We start from the raw sequence: 25,788 nt of genomic DNA, 5'->3' as shown, positions 1-25,788 counted from the left end.
GGTTAACTCATGACCCAATCAGATGCCTCGATGCTTGTACTGTGCCTGGCAACATCTCCTTTCAGCCCCGCCCACTCCTGGCGACCCCCACGTCTTGTACTTGTTTGTTCCGTTCTTCAGTCCCAAGAACGGTTTTCTCACTGTCTCCCTCTGATTGGACGTCCCGCTTTTGAGGGGCGGGGTGTTTCCAAGAGATCCGCCTCTAGGAACCGAATGAGTGTAAACAAGGTCTGTCACTGATTGGAGGGATAAGCTGTCAGTCACTGGAGTGGGCTGGATTCTGTTCTGCCGGCTCCGCCTTTCTGAGCTGAATGATAAGAGCGAGTGGCTGCAAAGGAGTCCTCAGTGAGAAGTGGATGGCAATCGGGCAGTGGTGCCAATCGGAGCCGTAGACTGGTGCATTAGGTGGCACTAAAGGGCGGACATTATAATTTCGGCTTGCGCATTGAGCAGCGGAACATCCCTTTAAGTGCTAATCCTGCCATCAGGTTGCGTCATACTGAGGATCAGCTGCATTGTGACCTGCAGGGAGGTCCGGAGCCCGCAGAGCTGACACTCTAGCAGTGAAACCTGCTGCAATATCTGGACACTGACCCTCCATTCATCTGCTGCAGTGACAGAGGGCTGCAGGGCATTGTAAGAGGTAAGTGACCCAAGAAAGGGCTGACTACATGATGAATCACATTGTGCCCACTGATCTGGTCATCAGGTCTCTGCATGGTTAAATGCTTATGTTCCCCAGGTCAGAGGTGACCCCGTAACACCCCCAGGTCAGAGGTGACCCCGCAACACCCCCAGGTCAGAGGTGACCCCGCAACACCCTCCAGGGCTGCATGATGCAACACAAGACACCATGCCACTGCTAAAGTGCCGAGCACCCCAATATTCAATGGACCCCCTAAGTGCTGAGTGCCCTATTTGGGGTCAAGATATTGCGGATTGGGCACCCCTTTACCCAGTTGCCTCATCGTGTGGAACTACAAGTACCTTCCTGCCCTGTAAGCCTGACTGGGCATTTGGGAACTTGTAGTTCTGTCACCATAAAGAAGTGTAATGAAAAGTTCAGCAACTTTTTAATATACTTTGTGTTTTAATTCCGCATCGTTTTCGAGATCTCTGCTTGCTGTCAGCGACTAGGAATATGCTTGTTTCGATCCAGAGCCTAAAAAAAGTCCTGAGTTAGTCCTGCTTAAAACAGCTGAGGGTTTGTTACTATTGTATCCAGTCTGTACAATCCTAACACATCAGCAACAATAGTTTGTTACAATGTATCGATGCAGGTAAAATGTATCGGCTTAGAGTCTAGACCAAGGTTATGTAGACTGGATACAATGGTAACAAACCTTCAGCTGTGAGATGTATTAGGTCTGGAGGGGTGACTTTCTAGTCTCTGGATGTAAATAACGTTTATATTCACTGATGGCAAACAGAGATCTTGAAAATAATGAGAAATGGAAACACAAGGAATATTAGAAAGGGGCAGAACCTTTCATAATACAAGAAAACCCCTTTATTATCCTGCAGTGTGCCAGTTATATGCCAACCACCCCAGTATAGAGTGGCAGTACCCAGTAGATCGTTTGGGGTTTGACTGGTTGACATCCCGCATTACCCATGGTGGTACAGGGGGACAGATGCCCATCATTCATGGTCACCTAGAACTGACCAGCTAGTCATGCCATATATACCAGGATGCAGTCCTATAAAGTTTTCATAGTCCCTGGCACTGCCCACCTCGTCCCCCTTGTTTACCCAGTCTATCCCTGACTGGCACTATTTGCCTGTTGGTTTTTATACTTTGCCCTGTTCTGTGTTTGACTTGCTGTATTACATAACTTCTAGTTGTGGAGCATTAATTGACACTTTCTCAATCACCCGCTGATGCCAGCATGAGGACATGCCCCAATGTGCCATTAATTATTATCTGCGGTGAGCTGGAATCCGGTACCAGAACAAATATGACGTGGGACGTCGCACCCTATTAACTTTTGAGTATTGCCCATCCGGTTGCCATGAAGGGGCACAAAGTTTGTTTACCACCCTGGCATCAATTAAAGGAACATGGCCCCAATTTGCATCTGATCTGGATGAATCTCAATGCGGCTGTTTGTTCTTGACGCAGTTACTTATGATGTTGTTCTCCGATCTAGGTAAAGACGCTCGTCTCCCTGCGCCAACATGAAGTTTGCCAGGTTCCTGCTGAAAAATGCCGCATTGGCCAATGCCCCTAAACAGATTGAGAGGTTCAGCCGCTACTCGCCATCGCCTCTCTCCATGAAGCAGTTCATTGACTTTGGTAAGTGCTTTCTTGACTCTCTCTAGTAATAGGCGCGCTTGGGTTTCCAGAGGTGTGTGGGACTACATGTGCCAGCATTCCCCATATGGCTAACAGGGTTATTTGGGAATTACAATTTTTACATTCATTAACACAATTGCTGAATGTAGAAGCAATTCCCTTCAACTGTCTCTTTAAGGAAAAGGTCCACATACCGGGGTCTGTCGTCAGGTGAAGGTCCGAGCTGAACACCAGTAGTAAAGATTTGTAGACCGTGCCACACACACCGTGCTCCCCTGTAGACCGTGCCACACACACCGTGCTCCCCTATAGACAGTGCCACACACACCGTGCTCCCCTATAGACAGTGCTACACACACCGTGCCACACACACCATGCTCCCCTGTAGACCGTGCCACACACACCGTGCTCCCCTGTAGACCGTGCCACACACACCGTGCTCCCCTGTAGACAGTGCCACACACACCGTGCTCCCCTATAGACAGTGCCACACACACCGTGCTCCCCTATAGACAGTGCTCCCCTGTAGACCGTGCCACACACACACCATGCTCCCCTGTAGACCGTGCCACACACACCGTGCCCCCCTGTAGACCGTGCCACACACACCGTGCCCCCCTGTAGACCGTGCTACACACACCGTGCCCCCCCCTGTAGATCGAGCCACACATACCGTGCCCCCATTGTAGATGGTGTCCCCCAAACAAATCAAAAACTTGTACTCCGCTGGCCCCGTTCCCGCGACTAATGGAGCTGTTCTGCAGGCCTCTTCAGACATACAGACCCCAGACCAGGCAACTATCCCCTTATACAGACCCCAGACCGGACTACTATCCCCTTATACAGACCCCAGACCAGACTACTATCCCCTTATACAGACCCCAGACCAGACTACTATCCCCTTATACAGACCCCAGACCAGACTACTATCCCCTTATACAGACCCCAGACCAGACTACTATCCCCTTATACAGACCCCAGACCAGACTACAATCCCCTTATACAGACCCCGGACCAGACTACAATCCCCTTATACAGACCCCAGACCAGACTACTATCCCCTTATACAGACCCCAGACCAGACTACTATCCCCTTATACAGACCCCAGTCCAGGCCAGACTACTATCCCCTTATACAGACCCCAGACCGGACTACTATCCCCTTATACAGACCCCAGACCGGACTACTATCCCCTTATACAGACCCCAGACCAGACTACTACCCCCTTATATAGACACCGGACCAGACTACTACCCCCTTATACAGAGAGTTGGCCAGTATGTATATAGCAGGGTTGGTCTGTCCCGTGACTTGTGGTTGCCGAGATCAGCGTTTCAGTGTAGCAGAGTTTCCCTTTAAATAGCACTTCACGTTTCCTCCGTGTGTAACACATCATTTACTACGACTTAACCACGACCCTAAATAAACTCTCAACGGAGCGCGTCCTGGCGAAGATCTTTGCTGACGCTCGCTAAACGGTGAAACTAAAGTCTATCCTATGTCTACTAGCCGTTACCAAAAAAACACTATTGCTCCCTGTTATCAGCCATTCTAATGTGGGGCGAGGGGATGTTCTACCATGAATTCACTCCATGCAAGTATCAAAATCTTCCTTCTCCGCCACGATCACTACTTCCTCTCATATCTCCGGGTTCTGAACATTTCCGTCCATCTGATATCGGCCGCTCCTCTGATAACTCTGCAGCCCTATTATAAGTTGTCAAATTTCGGCTTGGTTTTCCTGAAATAGCAATCCCATAATATAATTTCTATAGTCTGGGGGGGGGGATGTACTTGGAATCTTGCGGGATTGGAGTAGTTGTATTATATTATGGAATTGCCATGTGAGCGATTTTTCCTTTTTTTTTTTTTTTTTTTTTAATATTTCTCCGCTGCACTATAAGACCGTACTTTTATACTAGTATATAATGATGTATCTCTTTGGGGCGGGGCGGGTGGACTGGAGGATCTCATTGTCGCTGTGTCAGCTTTCCAGTTGTTTTCCACCAGATTCGTCCTCTGCTCTCCCTTTTTTTTTTTTTTTTTCCACTTCTTGTGGAGTAAACATGTTGTTCTACCTCTGCTATCTGTGCATACCTTCACTGTGTACACACGGGCGGCTGCAAATACAACTAGACCTTTCCTGGGTTGTTGTTTTTCTTGCAATTTACTACAAGAAAACGGAAATGACCTCATAATACTCTGGGGTCATCCGTAAATATTTCTCCTTTATTGTCCCCTTGGGTTATGTTCACACGCTAAACTAAAAACAGCTGTACAATATGGAGCGGTTTTCAAGGGAAAACCGCCTCTAATTTTCAGCCGTATTTAAAAATCACAAGTGTTTTTTTGCTGCTGTTTTTGGAGCTGTTTTTCTATTGACCCAATGAAAAACTGCTTAAGAAGTGACCTGCACTGTTTTTTATGGGGCGTTTTTTTACGGGCCGTTTTTTTAAACTGCCGCGTAAAAAAACGACCCGTCGGGATGAAACGCCGTTTTTTTTTCCCATTGAAATCAATGGGCAGATGTTTGGAGGCGTTCTGCTGCCGATTTTTTTTTTTTTTTTTTTTTTTGTTTACGGGGGTTTACCACCTCTGGCTGGGATCACACAACTCAATTTCTAGTCTAGCCCGGGCTATGCGATGACTAGCTTGGCACACCTGGCTCTATACGTCTTTTGCGTAGTCATTTGTGCGTCTTCATGCAACTTTGACAATTGATCTCATCAAAATTGCAGTAGACGCACAACCATTTTTTATTTTTTTTTACAGCTTGTTGCAGAGCACTGTACTATTTGATGGAAACATAAAGGAGTCTTCATTTGGGTTCAGGGCACGCTGGGGGTTGTAGTTTCACAACAGCTGGACAGCACAGATGGCCATTGATTTCGGTTAATTGTAGGGGCGACGGCTTCCTGATGTCTTAGATTTTGTGCGGTCACCCACAGGCCATTCTCTTCTCCTTCCTGCGCCCCCAGGGGGGGTAAATGAAGCGTATGGATTGGCCAAATCAACCATCTCCGTTCTTTATGTAAGCGATCATGAGCCGCCCCGTGTTGTGCAGCCGCCTCCGGGTTTCTTTTTCGGAGTCTGGTTCCGGTTCTCGTGTAAATATCTTGTATTTACATATTGAAAAAAGGGTCGTCGATGTCGCAGTCATCATGGACGTGGATTATTTGCCCCACCAATCCGAGAACGGCAGGTAAAGATAAAGTCCTTGAGTCGTCCTTTAGTTGTTCTGATTCTGGGAAAGCTGGGTGACAACGCACGTGGCCATCATTACCGCTGATGCAATGTGTTGATAATATATCACTGGGAAGGTTTGCCGTTCAGGTGACGACTCCTTGTGATGGCCACTATGTTGGTCGTCACCCAGCTTTCCCAGACACAGATCTTCCGGACTCAAGGACTTTTTGCCGGTGGCGATTTTTCTTTGGCGTAAATGGCCGGTCCGTTCTAGATGTTGTTGTTTTCCAGTTTCTTCGAAGCCTCGTGTCTGGGGAATGACTTGACGTTGCTCCAGCAGTTTTCCAGGGTTCTTGGAGGGAGCGCAGCCGATGTACTTGGCAGCTGCTGAACTTTTCAGATTGATGTGTTTTTCGTTGTATATTTAGTCCTGTTTGCTCCTTTATTTTGGGCAGCGGTCTGCAGCCTGAGTCTTTCTAACTGCGGGGGAAACTATAACTCTCAACAGGCTCTGATAGCCATCCTCAACCTCCAGCCCACAGGTCCTAGATTGCCCTGACCGCCGGCTGCTCCCACTAGTTCTATTCTTAATTATACAACTCACTAGGTTTTTTTGCTCAATGGGAACGTGGTCTACCTGCGGCTTTGGGCTTGCTGGGAGTTGTAGTTACTGGATTAGCTGCTTATCGGCGACTTTTATGCCTAAAGCATCTTCACGATCAGTGGTCTGCAACCTGTGTGTCTCTCCAACTTTTATAAAAGTACAACTCGCAGCATACCACAGACTGTCAAGGCATGCTGGGAGTTGTAGTATTACAGCAGCTGGTTGAAAACTGTTTAAGCATCAGGGATCTCCGGTTCCCATTGTCCAAATACGTTTTCAAGGAAGGGTGCCATGATATGAATCCTATAGATCGGTTCATGAATAGAATTCCAGAGCTACGGTGAAGACTGACACACTAAGAAAAGAAGGAGCCGGAAGGAGGGTAACCATGCAGATGTATTCAGTGTCTATGGAAAGCTGGGTGGTGATGGCGGCCATAAGTTATTGCTGGGAGTTGTAGTTTCCTAGTTTGGTGACCAGTGATTTTGGGTTATGTTTAATGTCATACAGTAGTAATGTCCGCAGATACAGTCAATGCTCCTTCTACTGTTTGTCAGCGGTTGGGGTTCAATAGTGCAAGGACCGACCTCCGATAACGGAGAGCACAGTTCAAGTGCGGTGCAAATGTATTGGCAGCCGCTTATCAGATCGTCACTGTGCCGTCAGGAGCCGTTATCTGCTGATCTCCGACTGACCATGGATTTGGAAGATGCAAAATATGTTTGTATTCTCCGTTATTTAGTAATACCGGGATTTATAACTCCACAGAACCGGCGTAGCGAAGGGCGGGGGAAGGGCGCTACCTAACCAAGCGGAGGTCAGATGCTGCCGCGTTTCTCTGGGGTCAGGAATCGCATCATTTCTTCCATTACTTGTATTTTTAGGGCAGTTCCACTCTAATATGTTATGGAGTTGCACTTTTTACAATTTCCTTATGGACGTCATAAAGGGGGAGGGGATCTTCCGCTCCGGACCCCTCTCCATGTACCAGAACTGAGAGTCGCTCTGTCGGACCCGACACATTTAGCGTTTTTTGCAGCGGCCACTGCTGGTCCACGGCTTGTTCAGATTTTTCTTATTTTTTTGTAAAGCAGAACTTTATACATTTTATTATATATTCGAAAAATTGTAACAATTTTTTTTTTTTTTTTTTTTTTTTTTAGGGTCCGCCAATGGCTGTGAGAAGACCTCTTTTGTTTTCCTGCGTCAGGAGCTTCCTGTCAGGCTGGCAAATATCATGAGAGAGATCTACATCCTCCCGGATCCTTTACTGGGAACTCCGTCAGTACAACTCGTCCAAAGCTGGTAAGTACCGTCCTGTGCTGAGAAACGTAACGCAGCCGGTGTATTCCGCCTCATTGGAATAAGATCAGCAATTTACACATTGGATACCACGGAAATCGTCGTGTTCACCTGACTTTCATCTAATGTGTGTGGGCACCTTTAGACATCATGTTAAAAAACCATTGAAAAGCTACATTTCGATACGGAGAAAACATGGCACTGTATGTGTACCCATTATATGTGCCCATTACACCGTGCCCTCCAAGCATTGCATTACAACACTTGTTCCATGACGCACAGAATCGTAAAGAGGGGTCACAGCCAGATATGGAGCTCATCTTATAGGAAAAAACCTACTTGTGTGGTACGGGCTGCGCCTCCCCGGGCACCGTTGGTACAGAACAGTTTGTTCCCATTTCCTTATCTTCAGTTTGTGAACTTAGTTGGGTCGTTTCTAGGGACTCTGTGAAAGCTAATAGTGTCTCATGCCGGATATCTGTTTTTTTTTTTAAATGAAAGAACTGGTATAATACAAGGAAGGAGCGGGTGATGCCATTATACCCAGGGGGGCACAACTATTATCAATGTACCAGAAGATAAAACATTGTTATTGATGATAAATGCTCTGCCATGTGTAACTAGATTTATCAGGAACTTGTATTAAGGGGATGTCAGAAAAAGTGCACGAGAGATAGATCTGAGATATGAGATAGATAGATATTAGATAGATAGATATGAGGTAGATAGATAGATAGATATGAGAGATAGATATGAGAGATAGATAGATAGATAGATAGATAGATATGAGATAGATAGATATGAGATTGATAGATAGATATGAGATAGATAGATAGATTGATAGATATGAGATAGATAGATAGATAGATAGATATGAGATAGATAGATATGAGATTGATAGATAGATATGAGAGATTAGATAGATAGATATGAGATTGATAGATAGATAGATAGATATGAGATAGATAGATAGATATGAGATTGATAGATAGATATGAGATAGATAGATAGATAGATATGAGATAGATAGATTGATAGATATTAGATAGATAGATATGAGATAGATATGAGATAGATAGATATGAGATAGATAGATAGATATGAGATAGATAGATAGATATGAGATAGATAGATAGATAGATAGATAGATAGATATGAGATGATAGATAGATAGATAGATATGAGATAGATAGATAGATAGATATGAGATAGATAGATAGATATGAGATAGATAGATAGATAGATAGATATGAGATAGATAGATAGATAGATAGATATGAGATAGATAGATAGATAGATAGATATGAGATAGATAGATAGATAGATAGATATGAGATTGATAGATAGATAGATAGATAGATATGAGATTGATAGATAGATATGAGATAGATAGATAGATAGATAGATATGAGATAGATAGATAGATAGATAGATAGATAGATGGATGAATGGACAGACATGACATAGATAATTATGAGAGATAGATAGCTGGACCGTAGCATTACTGAACATAAATGTTTGTTTTCCGATGCTCTGGTTATTATTTCCTTTGTTTCTTCAGGTATATTCAGAGTTTGATGGAATTAATAGAATTTGTGGAAAAGAACGCGGAAGATCAGCGGGTTTTATCTGAGTAAGTTTCTCCGCTTGTCTCTCGCTGTGGTTGTAGCCGGAGGACAGGGATTGTCCCAGATACGTGCGTGACCTCCAGGAGCGCTCAGTCCTTGTTTATACAACAACACCCGTTGTATTCCTGGAGAGATGTGCGGAACGTTCTACCCACGACTGTTCTACCGTTACAGTGTGCCGCGATATCCATTCTAATCATATTTATAATACAGGACACTGGACATTTTCTATTGACTTGTCTGTAAATAATAATTGTACAAACATCACATTCTGCTGTCTGAACCTGACGATTATACAGAGATAAGCGGTGCTACACAAACGCTGCTCATCTCAGACTGAATTTGCCGTAAATCACAGGTCACTTTTATAGGAAGTTCTTTCTGTGCCATCCACTGATTAACTGACCTGTAGTGTAGTAAAGAAAGAGGTTCTTCAGCAGCTGCAATGTGTGAAATTCAGTAGTCTCAGCTGCTGCAAAACATTATAATACATGCCTCCGCTGCTGCAGAACCTCATGATGTACGCCTCAGCTGCTGCAGAACCTCGTGATGTACGCCTCAGCTGCTGCAGAACCTCACAATGTTCGCCTCAGCTGCTGCAGAACCTCATGATGTACACCTCCGCTGCTGCAGAACCTCACAATGTACGCCTCAGCTGCTGCAGAACCTCATGATGTACATGCCTCAGCTGCTGCAGAACCTCATGATGTACATGCCTCAGCTGCTGCAGAACCTCATGATGTACATGCCTCAGCTGCTGCAGAACCTCATGATGTACATGCCTCAGCTGCTGCAGAACCTCATGATGTACATGCCTCAGCTGCTGCAGAACCTCATGATGTATGCCTCAGCTGCTGCAGAACCTCATGGTAGAAGCCTCAGCTGCTGCAGAATCTCATAATAAACCCCTCCAATGCTGCAGACCTTTTTGAAAAAGATTAAGGAGTTTTATATCAATCGATGGTCGACCTGAATCTCCCACTTTTTAAAAAGAGGTTCTGCAGCAGCTGAGGTGTGTTATGCAGAATATTGTTCTCCTCATTATTAGGAGTCCCCTCGTTTTGTGATCGATATAAATGTTCTGCAGCGCTCCTGCTTTGTAATATTCTTCTAGCTTCCAGTAGTCGGGACATTATCCCGTCTATAATAACACGTGGATTATACATTATTACAGATTATTATATAACAGACTTGTCCTTCAGTTTTACAGAGACGCTGGTGAACATCCGGAATCGCCACAACAACGTGGTGCCAACCATGGCCCAGGGAGTCATTGAATACAAGGAGGCCTTCGGAGTGGATCCCGTGACCAATCAGAATGTCCAGTACTTCCTGGACCGTTTCTACATGAGCCGCATTTCCATCAGGATGCTGATAAACCAGCACAGTAAGGATCCGCTCGTTCTGTTCGGTCACCACTGACCTACTTTATACATGGAAACTATCGCTCAATGTTTTCTTTGCTGGAAAATATTGACCAATGATCTGTCAAAGCTGCGCGGCGTCCAATTATCGGGTCAATGTGGCGCATTCTATTTATAGACCGCTGATATTCATCTTACTTTTCAGCCATCTTGGAATTCCCTAAGGCTCTGTTCACACTACACTCGTGGCTTCTGTTCTTAAAGGAGCCACGACCTGTATGACGAATCTATTTTTCAGTTTGTTTCTGTGCAAGATACTATTTTGCCGTTATCTGTTCCCGGGAAAGCTGGGTGACAGCCCACATTGCTGCCGTCACTGCTCCCAAAGCAGTTGTCACCCAGCTTTCCTAGGATCCTGAACGACAGTCCTATCTAGTAAAGGAGCAGGGGTTCGCAACCTTTAGCACTCCAGCTGCTGTAAAACTACAATTCCCAGCATTCCCTGACAGCCTTTGGAGGGAATAATAAAGTCTTTGGCTGTCAGGGCATGCTGGGAGTTGTAGTTTCACAACAGCTGGAAGTGCTGAAAGTCGCTGATCCCTGGCGTAGAGTATTGGCGCATAACTAGGCAGATTTGCCATTCTGGAGACTGAGAAAGCCGCGTGACCGCCCCCTGCAGGAGTCATAATGGTGACAATATTGGTTGGCACCCATCGATAAGATTCAGGGGGTTATATTTAAAGGGAAAGGCTCTTTAAATATGTCCTGATGATATGGCCGGTATGTGGCGGTGCAGCCTCGGGATAACTAAACCAAACATGAAACGTTTGAACTTTACAATGCGGCTGGGAACAAAGTTCAGGAAAACAACTTTGTCCGGTTGGCATTCCATGCGGATGAGCCGAGTGCAACGCAGTTTATATCTGGTGATCGAAATCGGCTGATTTGCACTTTCTATCCCTGAGCTTTCCGGGAAATCCAGGCCATTGCCTTCCTTTACATTTCCACGAATCTTCTCCGAGATTAGGAACCGAGTGTTGAAGTTGCCGACTCCATGTCTAGAAGTCGTTGATCTGTTTTATATGTAGTCGATTGTATCTGTGGCTGAGAACTCTCGTCGTTTCCCTTTTTATTTTAGCTCTTTTGTTTGACGGCGGCACTAACCCCGCACACCCCAAACACATCGGAAGCATCGACCCAAACTGTGATGTCGTGGAAGTCGTACACGGTAAGTGACAAGACGTTGGATTCTTAAACCGCGAGCCCAGATCAGATTGTGTGGAGGAGGGGAAAATACAGCGTTAGGCGGCCATTCATTTGATTGGAGGCGGATGGTCCATCATAACAAAGCGCTATATTTGCCCCGACTCTGTTATGGGTAATGGCCAATTGTTTCCAATACAGATTTTACAATCATTCAGAGCAGGGATCAAATTCCATCCAAAATAATGTAAAAAAAAAAGATAATATAAATAATGTTAATAAATGAATAAATATGAATCTGTTTCAGACGCCTTTGAGAGCGCCAAGATGCTGTGTGACCAGTATTATTTAGCTTCCCCTGAAGTTATAATCAAACAGACGAACGGTAAGTTATAAAATACACATTTATTTTTGTGTGTCTGTATAGTAGTAACAATAATTATTACGACAATGTAAACGGTGACATTGCACTCAATAAGAAATTCTGTGCTGATACATTTCTTAGTATATCTTTATAGTGGTCAGGGCTCAGTTTTTATAATACAGAGCTCCAAGTCCTCTGCATTGAGATCGTTCAAAGATAACATGGTTCCTGCAGCCACCACTAGAGGGAGCTCTCTGCATACTGTTTATACATAAAACTCCATAATCACGCATTATGCAGTAAACTCCCTCTAGTGGCAGGCAGCTAGAATGTAATTTCTGTGCAGAGTATTTGGAGCTTTGTATCAGAAATATAGGATAAAAAATAAATATACATGACATGTCCTACCTCTAAATAATTTTTTTGAAAATATTTTCTTCCTTTAGGTAAATCTCTTGGGCAGCCCTTAAATATTGTCTACGTTCCTTCCCATCTCTACCATATGCTGTTCGAGCTGTTTAAGGTATGTTCCTTACAGGTGATGATGAATGAATGTGTATGAACCAACTTTTGTATAGGGATTTCTTAGAGCAAACATGGGGATCTTAAAGGGAAGCTAAACATTTCAAAAACTTTTGCTGTCCTAGTGACATGTCAGAAGTTTTGATCGGTGGGGGTCCGAGCACTGAGACCCCCACCGATCGCTAAAACAAAGAGCCAGAAGCGCTGGGGTGAGCTCTGAGCCGCTTCGTTCCTGATGGAGCTGAGCGAGCGGTGTACGGACTTGTAGACTTTCTATTGAGCCCATACACCGCTCCGAGGAAAGCCAATCGGAAACGAGGCCGCACCGCGCTCACCCGAGCGCTTTTGTCACTTCGTTTTAGCCATTGGTGGGGGGCTCAGTGCTCGGACCCCCACCGGTCAAAACTTCAAACATGTCACTATGAAATATCCAAAGTTTCTTTTAAAAGTTTTGTTACCCTTTTAATCTGGTTACGGACCAAGAGACAACTCCCGTAGCTATAGAAGGAGCGGCGTCTATGACCATCGTATCGCTGGAGGTGACGGCTACCTCTGTCTCTGCCCCGTGCCATAGTCGCGCATTGAGTCGTCTTCGCGGGATGCATTCGGGCACGATTATTGCTCCATAGAAATTAATAGAAAGTTCAAAACGAAAAATTGGAACCAAACGCTTTGGGGAAATGCGACATTTCACGAAGTCCATTGAATCCTGAAGCAACTCTGTTCTCTTGCGTACAAATGGAAATCCCAGTCACCCCCATCACCAACTCCGTAAGCCCTAGCAGGCGGTGTCTGAAGGCCCTTTTTAAGACGTGCACCCCCCCCCAGTGTAAATGAATGTGATTTCTTGCTGCTTCGGATAACGCGGTCAGCTGCCGGGGATTTTTCACAGGCCGCCCCGTATCGTGTATCGTCCCTTTTTAATAGCAGATTGTCCTCTCGTTCTATTGGCTGCTGCTGGCTAAAATTAGAGCATCGCCGCGCACATTTCCTTCTTGTAATGACGGATCAGCTCAGGTCATCTCATATCAAAGAAATAGAAATGCCCCTGGTGGTTTTATTACAAGTCTCAGGCCGGGTCCGCACAGGGCGGATTTATTGGGAACAAATCTTCGGAGACCCCCAGTTACCGCTGCCCAGATCTCTGCTCTCTGTAGTGAGTGGAGTGAGGCTTTCAACTATTATTTTCTGATGTTTGTCCTACTCTTCATCCAGAATATATTCTACAAACCGGATCTAATGTCTATTACGGCTTCCAAACTGTGCCCCTAATTCTGCAATCACACGTATTGGATACTTTTTGGATTCCTCTAGGATGAGGGGCACAACAGGGGCGTTGGTAGACACTTCTCTCATATTAACCCCTTAATGACTGGGCTTTAAACGGAATGTGACGCTAGAAAAAAATGTATTTTTTTTTTAGTTAAACAATTAGTGTGTAGGTGATTAAACATTGTTCTAATTTTTTTTAATTTTTTTCACGAGTCAGGAAATATTATAAATTAGATTCTAATTTATAATATTTCCCAGCGCTGGTCACTAGATGGAGCCATTCCCAAAATTGCAGCATTGCATGTGGTAAAGCAACCACATTGCTTTATGCTGCAAAATTTGAGAAAACTCACTCGCTCTAGTGAGCTCTCAGAATCCCCCCCTCCTTTATCCTGGCTAGTGCCGGGAGAAACGAGGGGATTGAACGGTCAAACCTCCTACACTGTGTGTCGCCATTTTTTGAGCTAACACACCGTGTAGTAGGTTAACATACACTAGTAAACACACACAAACACTTACATACACAGAAATAACTTACCTGCTCCAGTCGCCGCCGGTCCGTCCGCTCCGCCTGCTGCCGCTGCTCCAAGTGCACAAGTCCGGAAGTAGTAATCTTACTGTCCGGCCGCGGCTTCCGGTCTACAGGAAAATGGCGCCGGACGGCGCACAGTTCAACTTGGACTGTGTGGGAGCGGCGCATGCGCCGTTCCCACACAGACGGCGTACAGCATAGTGGATGGAACGGGCCCCGTTCGCATTCACTATGGGACTGTATGTGCCGTATTCCATCTCTGTGTCGTTAATCGACACATACAGAAATGGAAAAAAAAATGGCAGCCCCCATAGAGAAGAAAAAGTGAAAAAAAAAAAAAAAAGTAAAGCACAAACACACAAATATAAAAGTTTTTAATAAAACACTAAAATCAAACTGATGTAAAAAAAATTTTTTTTGTGACACTGTTCCTTTAAAAGGCCTTAATGACCAGCTAATTTTTCTGTTTTTGCCTCTCTGTTTTTGAGCAGCCATGACAATTTTTTTTATTTTTTCATTGACCTGGCTATATGAGGCCTTGTTTTTATCCGAGAGAAATAGTATTTTTTTTTTTTCCCCACAGTTTGGGGGTAAAAAAAAAAATAATTTGGCGTGAATATAGGAAAAAGCGATTCTTGGCATTGTTTTTCTTGTTTGTTTTTTATCCCATTCACGTTTCCTGCTAAATAACCCCGTTTAGATTAGTTTTCAGGTTATTACAGTCGTGCAGATACCTAATATGTGTAGGTTTTTTGTTTTTATTTAGTGTAGGGGCAGAAAATATATATTTTATGCAAAATAATCCTTTTTTTTTTTTTTTTTTTTTTTCAAATCCCATTAAGGGATAACTTTATTTATAACTTTATTTTTTACTTGTAATGTATTAGCATATACTAGCATCACTATGACACAGGCTGCTGATCGGGCAGCACAACAGCCGGCAAACGGAACAGACAGCCCTGGGGTCCTTTTGTAGGTCCCCAGGGCTGACTACAGAGGGATTCCCCGGTGTTTGATCGCATCACTGGAATCCCGGTGATGCGATCAAAGAGGAGAATTCCCTTTTGATCATGCTGCGGTCACGGACCGTGGTAATCAAAGGGTTAAACAGCTGGGGTCCGACTGTTTTCCGACTCCAGCTGTATTCAGGAGGCTGCTCTAGGATTAGGAGCTGTTAGTTACAGCTCCTGCTTAGAGGTCGAGCGCTCATCAGCCTGATCTACAGCGACGCCAAAAGACGGTGGGCGGTCATTAAGGAGTTAAAATAATGTGTGTCTGTGGGATAATCAATCATGATAAAATGAGTAAAATAGTGTGTGTGTGTGTGTGTGTGTGTGTGTGTGTGTGTGTGTGTATATATATTTCCTTACAAATCCGTTTGTATCAATGTTGTTCCCTGTTTGTTTCTTCTCGCTGTAGAACGCCATGCGCGCCACCGTGGAGAGCCATGAGACCAGTCCTACTCTGCCACCCATTAAAGTGAATGTTGTCCTAGGGCATGAGGACCTGACTATTAAGGTAACTACCTGGAAGAATGACGCATTGCAAACCCCATCTGCTGCTCTCGCCCGCATCTCTGCACAACCGCGTATCTATCAGGGCAATTTAACTAATGAACGGAGATGGAGGCAATCTCCGGAACTAATATCTTGTATTTGAGATAAATGTGGTAACCAGATCCTGCTGGTCTAGAATGAATGTTGATGGATGTAGTGTCAGTATTTCCGGATACAAGCAGGCATAGCATAGGCAAGCAGACCACAGGTCATCCAGCTTTCCCAGGCTTCTGAATGGCAGATATACCAATCAGGACTCTAGGAAAGTTGTCTGATCTCTGTGGGAGCTGTAATCAAAGCTATATCGGTCGTTACCCGGGACTATTCTTAACGATTTTCAAGATATCATCTTGCTGTCAGTGAATGAAAACATTCTTGGCTACGTGACGATGCTAAAAACCCACACAGACTTGCTCCCGCTACAATGACCTATTAGAAGGGGTGGCTCTGACGCACTGTAACAAGCCACAAACCTGTGTGTGCAGCACATGATTGTCCCCAAAATGTAAACAAGTATTTACTGATGGCAAGCAGAGATCTTGAAATTGATCCGAAATGGTGAGCATATTGGAAAATTGCTAATCATTTTTATTATACAATGAGATTTACTTGTATGAAACTGGAAAATGTAGACACAAATATCAGTCTGTCTGTAACTTGCACTTTAAAAAAATCTTTCATCAATTTAGAGAACTTGTCACCACTCCGGACATGTATGTTTTAGTAAATAATTGTATTTGCAATGAAATAACAATTCTGTAACCTCTTCATCGATCCTCTGTTATTCATCCTAGAAATGTATGAATAAATTGACAACTGGGTGTGACCATTCTACTTGTTAAAGGGGCGTGTTCTTATATAGTCTCACTCCGTCAGCCTGATTGGACTGTGTCAGTCTTTATAGACACCCCCCCCCCCAACTGGTAACACCCAGTTATCAATTCATTCATGTCTAGGAGGAATAACAGAGGATCGATGAAAAGAGGTTATAGAATAGTTATTTCATGGGAAATACAATTATTTACTAAAACATACATGTCTGGGGAGGTGACAGGTCCTCTTTAAAGTTTAGAGAAACGTTTGACAAACATCTTACATGTCATAGTGACATGTCAGAAGTTTGGATTGGTGGGGGTACGAGCAGTGAGACCCCCACCAATCGCTAGAACGAAGCTGCTGAAGCCTTTGTGTGATCGCTCAGCCGCTTCGTGTCTATTCGGCTTTTTCCGGAAATAAATGTATCGGTGTACGAACTCAATACCAAGTCTATGGGCCTGTACTCCGATACATCGGCTTACCGGAAAAAGCCGAATAGACACGAAGCGGCTGAGCGCTCACACGAGTGCTTCATCTGCTTCGTTCTAGCGATTGGTGGGGGTCTCAGTGCTCGGACCCTCACCAATCCAAACTTATGACATGTCAGAAGTTTGTCAAACGTTTAGCTGCACTTTAACCCCTTCCCCCTGCTGGCATTCTGGGCCCTAATGTCCAAGCCATTTTTTACATTTTTCCATTGTCACATTCGAAGAGCTGTAACTTTTTTTTATTTTTGCGTCGGCATAGCTGTATAAGGTCTTGTTTTTTGCGGGACGACTTGCAGTTTTTATTGGTACCATTTGAGAGTAGATGCGACTTTTTGTTCACTTTTTATCACATTTTTTTAAAGTCAGGATTAACAGAAAACAGCAATTTTTCCATTGTTTTTTATTTTATTTTTTACGGCGTTCACAGTGCGGGTTAAATAATGTAATAGCTTTATAGTCGGGGTCGTTACGGACGCGGCGATACCAAATATGTGTAACTTCTTTGCTTTTATTGTAGTTTTTTTTAATAGTAAAGCATTTTGTAAGGGGAAAAGCTGGGTTTTTCATTTATTTTTTTTTCACTTTTTTTTTTTAATTAACTTTATTAAACTTTTTTTACTTTTTTACTAGTCCCACTAGGGGACTTCCCTATCCTCCGATCGCTATTATAATACACTGCAATACTTTTGTATTGCAGTGTATTACTGCCTGTCCGTTTAAAACGGACAGGCATCTGCTAGGTCATGCCTGCGGCATGATCTAGCAGGCATTCGCTCCAGGCAGACCTGGGGGTCTTTATTAGACCCCCGGCTGCCATAGAAGACACAGACACTCGGCGATTTTATCGCCGGGTGTCAGTGAGATGAGAGGGAGCTCCCTCCCTCCCTCTCTCCAAAACCACTCAGATGCGGTGCTCGCTATTGTGCACCGCATCTGAAGGGTTAAACGGGTGAGATCGATACTAATATCGATCTCACCCGGCAGAGCAGGGACGCCCCCAGCCCTCAGCTGCCTCTGAGAGCAGGGAGATTTCACGGCTCCCTGCTCTGTTTACTTTATTCTACAGCAGCGACGTAGAATAGCGGCGCTCTAGAATAAAGCCCACTAATGACCGCCGTAAAAAGACGTATCGGCGGTCATTAAGGGGTTAAGGGCTGATTCAGACGAATGTGGCGTTTTTGCACACGCAAAACACGCGGCGTTTTGCCTGCACAAAAGCCACTTAACAGCTCCGTGTGGCTGCAGTATATGATGCACGGCCGCGTGGTTTTTGCGCAGCCGCCATCATTATGACACGCCATTTGGATGTTTGTAAACAGAAGCACGTGGTGCTTTTCTGTTTACATTCATCCTTTTGACAGCTGTTGCACGAAACAGCCAGTTCGCACGGAAGTGCTTCCGTGTAGCATGCGTGGTTTTCACGCACCCATTGACTTCAATGGGTGCGTGATGCGTGAAAAACGCTGAGATATTAAATATGTCGCGCTTTTTACGCAGTGGACAAACGCTGCGCAAAAAGCACGGACTGTCTGTACTGCCCCATAGACTTCTATTGGTCCATGCGAGCCGCGTGAAAACCAGGCGGCCTGCACGGACGCAATTCACGTTCGTGTGAATCCGCCCTAAGCAGGAATGTGTCTTATATTATTGTTTGTCTCCATCTTTTTTTTTTTTTTTTTTTTTTTTTTTTTTTTTTTTTTTTTAGATCTCCGATAACGGGGGAGGTGTGCCTTTAAGAAAAATAGAGCGTCTATTCAGTTACATGTATTCCACGGCTCCCCGACCGATGATGGACAACTCGCGCAATGCTCCACTGGTAAGCGGCTGCTCACGTAGCATTAGATAAACTGAGCTCTTGGAAGGTACTGCTTCTCCTTGCGGAGATCCAGCTGATAGAAAGTCTTAAGGGCAATGCTTCATGGGGGAAAAAGTATGCAAATAAGCTCTGCTATAAAAATAAGGGTAGCTACTCTGTAAGTCAATGTCAAATTATATTTATAGAGCCTTGACAGGACTAGGGATGATCGTCAAACCAGAGACACCCACCTGTAGACAGAACTGTTTTTAAATTGTTGCTTCTCTTTAGTAAAGTGAAGAGCTGGAGGAGAGCTATTTTACATATTTTTTTCCCAGAGAGCATTGCCCTTAAGACTTCCTACCAGCTGGCTCTCCACAAGGAATATAATTACTTTCTAATAGCTGCTTCGAAGCATATCATACAGCCAATCAGAACCTCTGTACAAGCGATTCCCGCTTTTGCACCAGATAACACCCCCCCCCCCCATATTGCCTGTCTGATGAATGACTTATAGCTCTATTGAAATCTTGGTGTAGTGCAGTGTATAGTGTAGGGTCATAGCCTTTGATTTACATTAAGCTCCTGTGGTACTAAATATGTTTGGTGTTAATTGTACTTTGTCACAGTACATTGTATATTTTTATTTGACAACTGATTTTTAAATAAAGCTATTTTTTTATATTTAAAAAAATAACTAAATAAGTGCGTGTCCCAGAGCTGGGAGCCACATCGATCACACATTTATGGCATATACTGTATTGTGGGAATACCCCTTTAAGTTATCACCGCGCAGAAACAATGAAGTTAATGACAAATTCAGCTCTGCACATCCGTATATTGAAGGAGTTGTCTACTTTGGATAAACCCTTTTTGTTAGGAGTGTCCTCTAACAATCCGCTCCAATCTTTGAGGGAACTTGACACAAGTGTTTAATTTCCATGCAGCGCCGCCAAAGGAGACATGAAGAATTACACCGCTCTAAATAAAATCAATAGGCTTTCCATTTAAATCACGGACATGCCAGGATTCTCCAGACACTATGCTCTGGCTAATAAATAGAGGTCCTGAGCGTGGGGTCCCCCTCTACTAACTCTGAATCCTCTAATAGTTCGGTAATAACGTTTTTTTTACAAATTAGTCCCAAAGAACAAATAACAAATTCAGCTCTGCTAAACGTGTGTTACATCTCATTAATGATACAACTGAATCTTTTATTAATTTTTTTTTTTCAGGCTGGTTTTGGATACGGTTTGCCAATTTCTCGACTTTATGCCAAATACTTTCAAGGGGATCTAATGCTGCATTCGATGGAGGGTTTTGGGACCGACGCTGTCATTTATCTGAAGGTAACGCATTGATTTTATTATTCATAAAATACATTTTATTGGTTGTGACCTCACGGAGATTTGTGTACAATAAAGTCAAAAATTGCCTTTTGGAGCCATTCCAATGATTGTATCAGGGAATTGCTTAACTCCAATGTTTAAAGGCGAGATTTCAATCATGGCCGTATATTAGGGAATTGTAAGTTGTTTGTTTTTTTTGCAATTCGCTAAAATAATCATTAAAGGGGTTCTCCGCTTTGGACAATCCCTAGAAGGGTGTGTCTCTTGGCAATTGGAAGATCACAAAGTGCCCCCGGCTCGGACCTCTAGCGATCACCTGAAATCTTTTTGAAACCTAGCAGTAAGTGTTAGATTTCCCTGCAGCGCCACCACAGGTGAAATTAAGTTCTACAGTGTCCATTCATATCAATATGTCGTCTGTGCCATGTAGGACAGGACAGGTCCTCCAGAGCTAGAGACGCTCTTTGTAACCGCTCTCCACTCCGACCAAGAGATGAGGATCATGAACAGGGGACCCCCCTCTATTAACTCAGCATTCCCTTATAGGGTGTATAGAAATGGGATTTAGAAGTTTGACAATCCCTTTTAATGTTTCTCCTGCCCTCTCTGTAGCCAGTACGGCTTATACAGCTAATGAAGCGTGTATCTTGTGAGAGACCAGCAGTCTCGTGGTGTGAAAGTCACTCGGGGTTAACCGTGTACTTGCGGTCACATATAATGAAACACAATGTACTCCACAGGGAGGAAGAACAGACTCGGCGGCTTTAGCTTTGCTTCCTTTGGCAGTTGTAGGATCTGATATGAGAAAAACAATGCAAGACCCAAGCCGAGAAGAAGAACAAACTAAACTGATCCTGATTCAGCCGGTATCTGGCCACTTAAGGCCCTTTTACACCGGCCCTTAATCGGCCGGTGCGGCGAGCGCCGATCAACGAGACATCATTGATCGGCGCTGGTTTGCTCCTGCCACACAGAGCTATGGATGGGGACGAGCGGTCGTTACTTCGGCACGTTATCATCATGTCGGCAGAGCGTCTCCCTGTTTACACACCAAGATGTGCTGCCGACAACCATAATATTTTACTTTTTTTAAAACTATACTAATCATCAGATGATCGCTGCACCGTTTAGATAGCGGTGGGTGTAAAGCCATAGCTTTTTTATTTTTCTATCAAAATTGCCATATGAGGGCTTGATTTTTGCGGGACGAGTTGTAGATTTTCACGGCATCACTTATTGTACCATATAATGTAGTGGGAAACGGAAAAAAAAAATATTTGTTTTTAAGGCGTTCACCGTGTGGGGAAAAACAGCGTTAACTTTATTCTGCGGGAAAATACGATTACAGCGATACCAAATTTATAACGTTTTCTTTGTTTTACAAGGAACATTCTGAGAGCCATAACTATTTTAATTTTCCGTCGATTGAGCGGTGTGAGGGCTTATTTTTTTGTGGGGCAAGTTTATATTGGTGCCTTTTTGGGGTACATGAGACTTTTTTTTTTTTTTTTTTTTTTTATTCCATTTTTTGTGGGAGATGACGTGACCAATAAACAGCGATTCTGGCGTTTTTTTGGGGGGTTTTAATCCAAAGTAAGTCAAATGTGCTCCCCCCTTCCCCACAGTGGTGTGACATTGAATTACTAACTTATTGTGTACTAATCCTGGGTATTGTACTCCAGAGCTGCATTCACAATTGTGCTGGTTGTTATTGGAAACCGTCAGCAAGCTTGTTGTCCGACATCTCCCTTAGGCCTCATGCGCAAGGCCGTAGCCATGTCACCCGCATTTTGCGGGCCGTGCTCCTATTATGGGAGCACGGTCGGTAAATTAAAAAAAAAAAAAAGGGCATGTCCTATTTTTTTGCGGGTCATGTCTATGATCTGGACACCTTCCCGTAAATATATGGGAAGGTGTCTGTGGGCCATAAAATTAATGGATCAGTATTTTTATCCGCAATTACGAAAATACAGTCGTGTGCAAGAGGCCTTACAGCTTAGCTGAGCCCTTATAATTCAGTGGGACAATTAGTTTCTCCTACAAAAGATTATTGGACAGTGACAAGACTTCCTGCAATGCAGATGACCAGAGCGAGCTCTGTACAGACATTGAGTCAGAAGGGAATGCTTGGAGATTCCTGCACTGAAGCCTGCAGAATTGTGAATACAGCTCTGAAATATGATATAGGCTGTAGCTTGAGATCATTACAGGAAAAGTAATGTATGAGCACAGTGACTCCACCAGCAGAATAGTGAGTGCAGCTCTGGAGTATAATACAGGATGTAACTCGGGATCAGTACAGGATAAGTAATGTAATGTATGTACACAGTGACTCCACCAGCAGAATAGTGAGTGCAGCTCTGGAGTATAATACAGGATGTAACTCAGGATCCGTACTAGATCTATAATGTAATGTATGTACACAGTGACTCCACCAGCAGAATAATGAATGCCGCTCTGGAGTATAATACAGGCTCAGTACAAGACAAAAAGTTGAGACATTTTGTAAACACATTACGTATGTAGGTTAATTCGATATTTTAACTTTGTAAAATGTTTTCTAAAGATGAACATACCCTTTAAGTGCCTTCCAGGAACCGTGTTTTATGTCATTTCTTTGTGTTGTCGTAGGCGCTATCATCAGAATCTATAGAGAGACTACCGGTCTTCAACAAGTCCGCCTGGAAGCATTATAAGCTATGCACAGAGGCCGACGACTGGTGCATTCCCAGCAGTGAACCAAAGAACCTCGCCAGTTTCTGAAACTTTACAGAGGAGATAGGAATAAAGGGATCAAGCACTTAATTGCACCGGACTATTACCCTGCAAGTGTTACGTTGCCCGGAGGAAAGAGGAGAACTGTGCTGGAGCTGGCGGCGGACGCAACAAGGAGAGCCAGTCACTGATCCAAACTCTGTAGCTAGTAGTTCTATATCTTCACCGATCTTCAAACCTTCCCATTTCTGGTGCCTCATTGTCAAAATCAGAAAATCAACGTGTGTCACTGAACCTTCATGATCTCAATGGAAGAAGCAAAGAGAGCACTGCAGATCCCAACTATAAAAGTGAAGATTTCACCAGGATCCATTTGGATCAGTTGAGAAGACCACCGTTTTTCCAGAACTTTTACCCATATGGTCCCTATGGACATATCCCATCCATAGAGCAATCTGTATGGACACACTGCATGTTGAAAAGCAAACCCACCCCCCCCCCCCTTCCGTATTGCCGTCGTCTCTTCCCATCCATAATACTGTATATTAGGAAAGAGACCTTCTTTAATAAACCCCTCTTATTCTACTTAGTATATTGTTAATTCCAATTTACCAAAAAAAAAAAAAGCACAAAAACCAAGGAGTTTTCTGTTTTTGCCAAAACCGACCAAAATGTTCCTTTGATGCCGTATTACTGACGGCTGACGCATTTTGGTCACCACAGTATGGTGATATTAAACCTGAGAATGTAACACCAAATGTGTGGAGCGATCCAATGGGATCTGTATGTTTTTTGTTTTTTTTAAGTCATATTTCAAGTATATTTTAGATTATGGAGCTGTAGATCTTGTCAACAATGACCTCCTGAATGTCAAAACGCGTGTGGTGCATCTACAGCCACGTAACACTTCTGGATGGTGCGAGTCCGTATACAGTATATACTGAATGTTACGTGTACTTTATAGACATGCTACATTCAATGGAAAGTTAGACTGCGAAACGCATTGGGTTTGATCACAATTCATTTGTGTGTCCTTCACAAGATTCAAAAAGCACAAGTTTTTTTTATATATATTTTTTTCCTTGTTTTTATTGCTATAAACTTTTGTCTCCCATCAGGTAACGATGTAGGTGTTATGTATCTTATATTTCAGGTTCATTTTATGTATAAAAATCCAGCTTTGAAAGAAAAAAAAAAAAAATCAGATGAGTGGCTGATAACCGTGGAGAATGACACCCCTTCTTTTTTTTTTTTTTTTTTTTTTTTTAAATAATAGAGTAACTGATTTATTGGCCATGGTTTCAAGCCTAACTACTGCAGTAACCACATAGTGTTAACTTTGCAGAATGTACGGTTACTTCTACTCCCTCCCCCCCCCCCAACCACTCTTTAGTAGCCTTTCTTAGTCGTGGTTGCCCAGCAACCACTCAACTCTCTATCTGGGTGACCACCATTTGTGTAGCTGTAGAACCTGTAGAGAAGTGGTCACTGGACGTTATGTCTGCTATACAACAAACTACCTATTGATCCTGCACAGACTTGTTTTAGACTCCTCCCACTCAGACACCAGGAAGCCAAAGAGCATTAGAAATCCTGTAGCTTCAGGATAAAAAACACAATCAAGACAGGCAGGATAAGTGCAGTTATAAGAAAGGTTGTAGGTCACATGCTATTTCCGGCCTGAGAGGGAGGGTAGAGGAAGACACTAGTAAATGGAGATGTCCTTTAAATATACATTAACCCATTCATGTTTGAGCAATTTATCTCAACCTAAAATACAAAAAAAGCCATGTAATTTTTTTTTTTATTATTCAACCGATATATTGTTGAGCTTTTTATTGTTTTAAGATAAAAATGTGTGTAAACCCTTGTTAATTTATTATTTCATTCATGTGCTGCGCCTCCGCTCTGGACATAACATTATTTTGCATGATAAGCTTCAGGTGTTGTAAAATATCTTTGTCTTGTGTCATGCGGTTTCTTAGAAATAAAATACTTGAAATGACATAGTTCTTAATTGTTTGTCTCTTATTTTTAATAAATGTAGTTCATTGTAAAAAATTTTGCTATAATGTTCTGGAAATCCAAATATCCAACTTCTAGTATAGAGTTAAACCATAACATTCTGGCTACCTTCAGCCGCCTCTAGGGGGAGCTCACATACAGGTTTTTTTTTAATTGACTTTAGTGGGAGCTGTATGGGGGCCATGTGCAGTGAGCTCCCCTAGTGGAGGCAGCAGAAGTTGGAATATATATATATATATATATAGTGCATGGCTCGAAAGGAATACATGCGCCGCGGTACTGCCCTGGGATTTAATACGATTGTATTCGTGCAGTAATCATGGCTGTTGTGTTGCTGTGTAGATCCAATGTAAACTAGCCGGTTGCTGCATTACGCCATATTGACACTTGATAAATACAGAATGCATGGGAACAAAATATATGGCTGTAGGGAAATCTAGGTGTGAATAGCGCCATAGAAAAACCTACAGTGATGTGAATGAGGCCTTATGCTTTTCACTGCTGCAGCTGATGGGCATTCTGTATATAAGACAGAGACTACCTGTTTTCCTCTGAGTCTGTACCTTTTGAGGGTATGTTCACACGCAGTTTTCAGACGTAATTCGGGCGTTTTACGCCTCGAGTTACGCCTGAAAAAACTGCTCCCATTACGCCTACAAACATCTGCCCATTGCTTTCAATGGGTTTTACGATGTTCTGTTCCCACGAGGTGTAATTTTACGTGTCGCTTTCAAGACGGTGCGTAAAAAGACGCCCGCGTCAAGTGCATG

The 25,788-nt window shown here is 43.5% G+C and overlaps 1 protein-coding gene across 1 annotated transcript; it reads left to right on the top strand.

The window, feature by feature from the left end:
- Positions 1-323: 323 nt before the first annotated feature.
- On the top strand, positions 324-24,998 carry PDK4 (pyruvate dehydrogenase kinase 4). Its single transcript, XM_075827736.1, has 12 exons — positions 324-643; positions 2,151-2,296; positions 7,251-7,392; positions 8,951-9,022; positions 10,220-10,404; positions 11,520-11,609; positions 11,892-11,969; positions 12,395-12,471; positions 15,694-15,792; positions 18,840-18,950; positions 20,165-20,278; positions 22,910-24,998. The coding sequence occupies exons 2-12, from the start codon at positions 2,179-2,181 to the stop codon at positions 23,039-23,041; spliced, it is 1,218 nt and encodes a 405-aa protein (XP_075683851.1). The 5' UTR covers positions 324-643; positions 2,151-2,178; the 3' UTR covers positions 23,042-24,998.
- The last annotated feature ends 790 nt before the right edge of the window (positions 24,999-25,788 follow it).

This window comes from Rhinoderma darwinii, chromosome 5 (assembly GCF_050947455.1).
Source record: "Rhinoderma darwinii isolate aRhiDar2 chromosome 5, aRhiDar2.hap1, whole genome shotgun sequence".
Lineage (NCBI taxonomy): Eukaryota > Metazoa > Chordata > Amphibia > Anura > Rhinodermatidae > Rhinoderma > Rhinoderma darwinii.
This window is presented reverse-complemented; position numbering and strand designations above follow the sequence as displayed.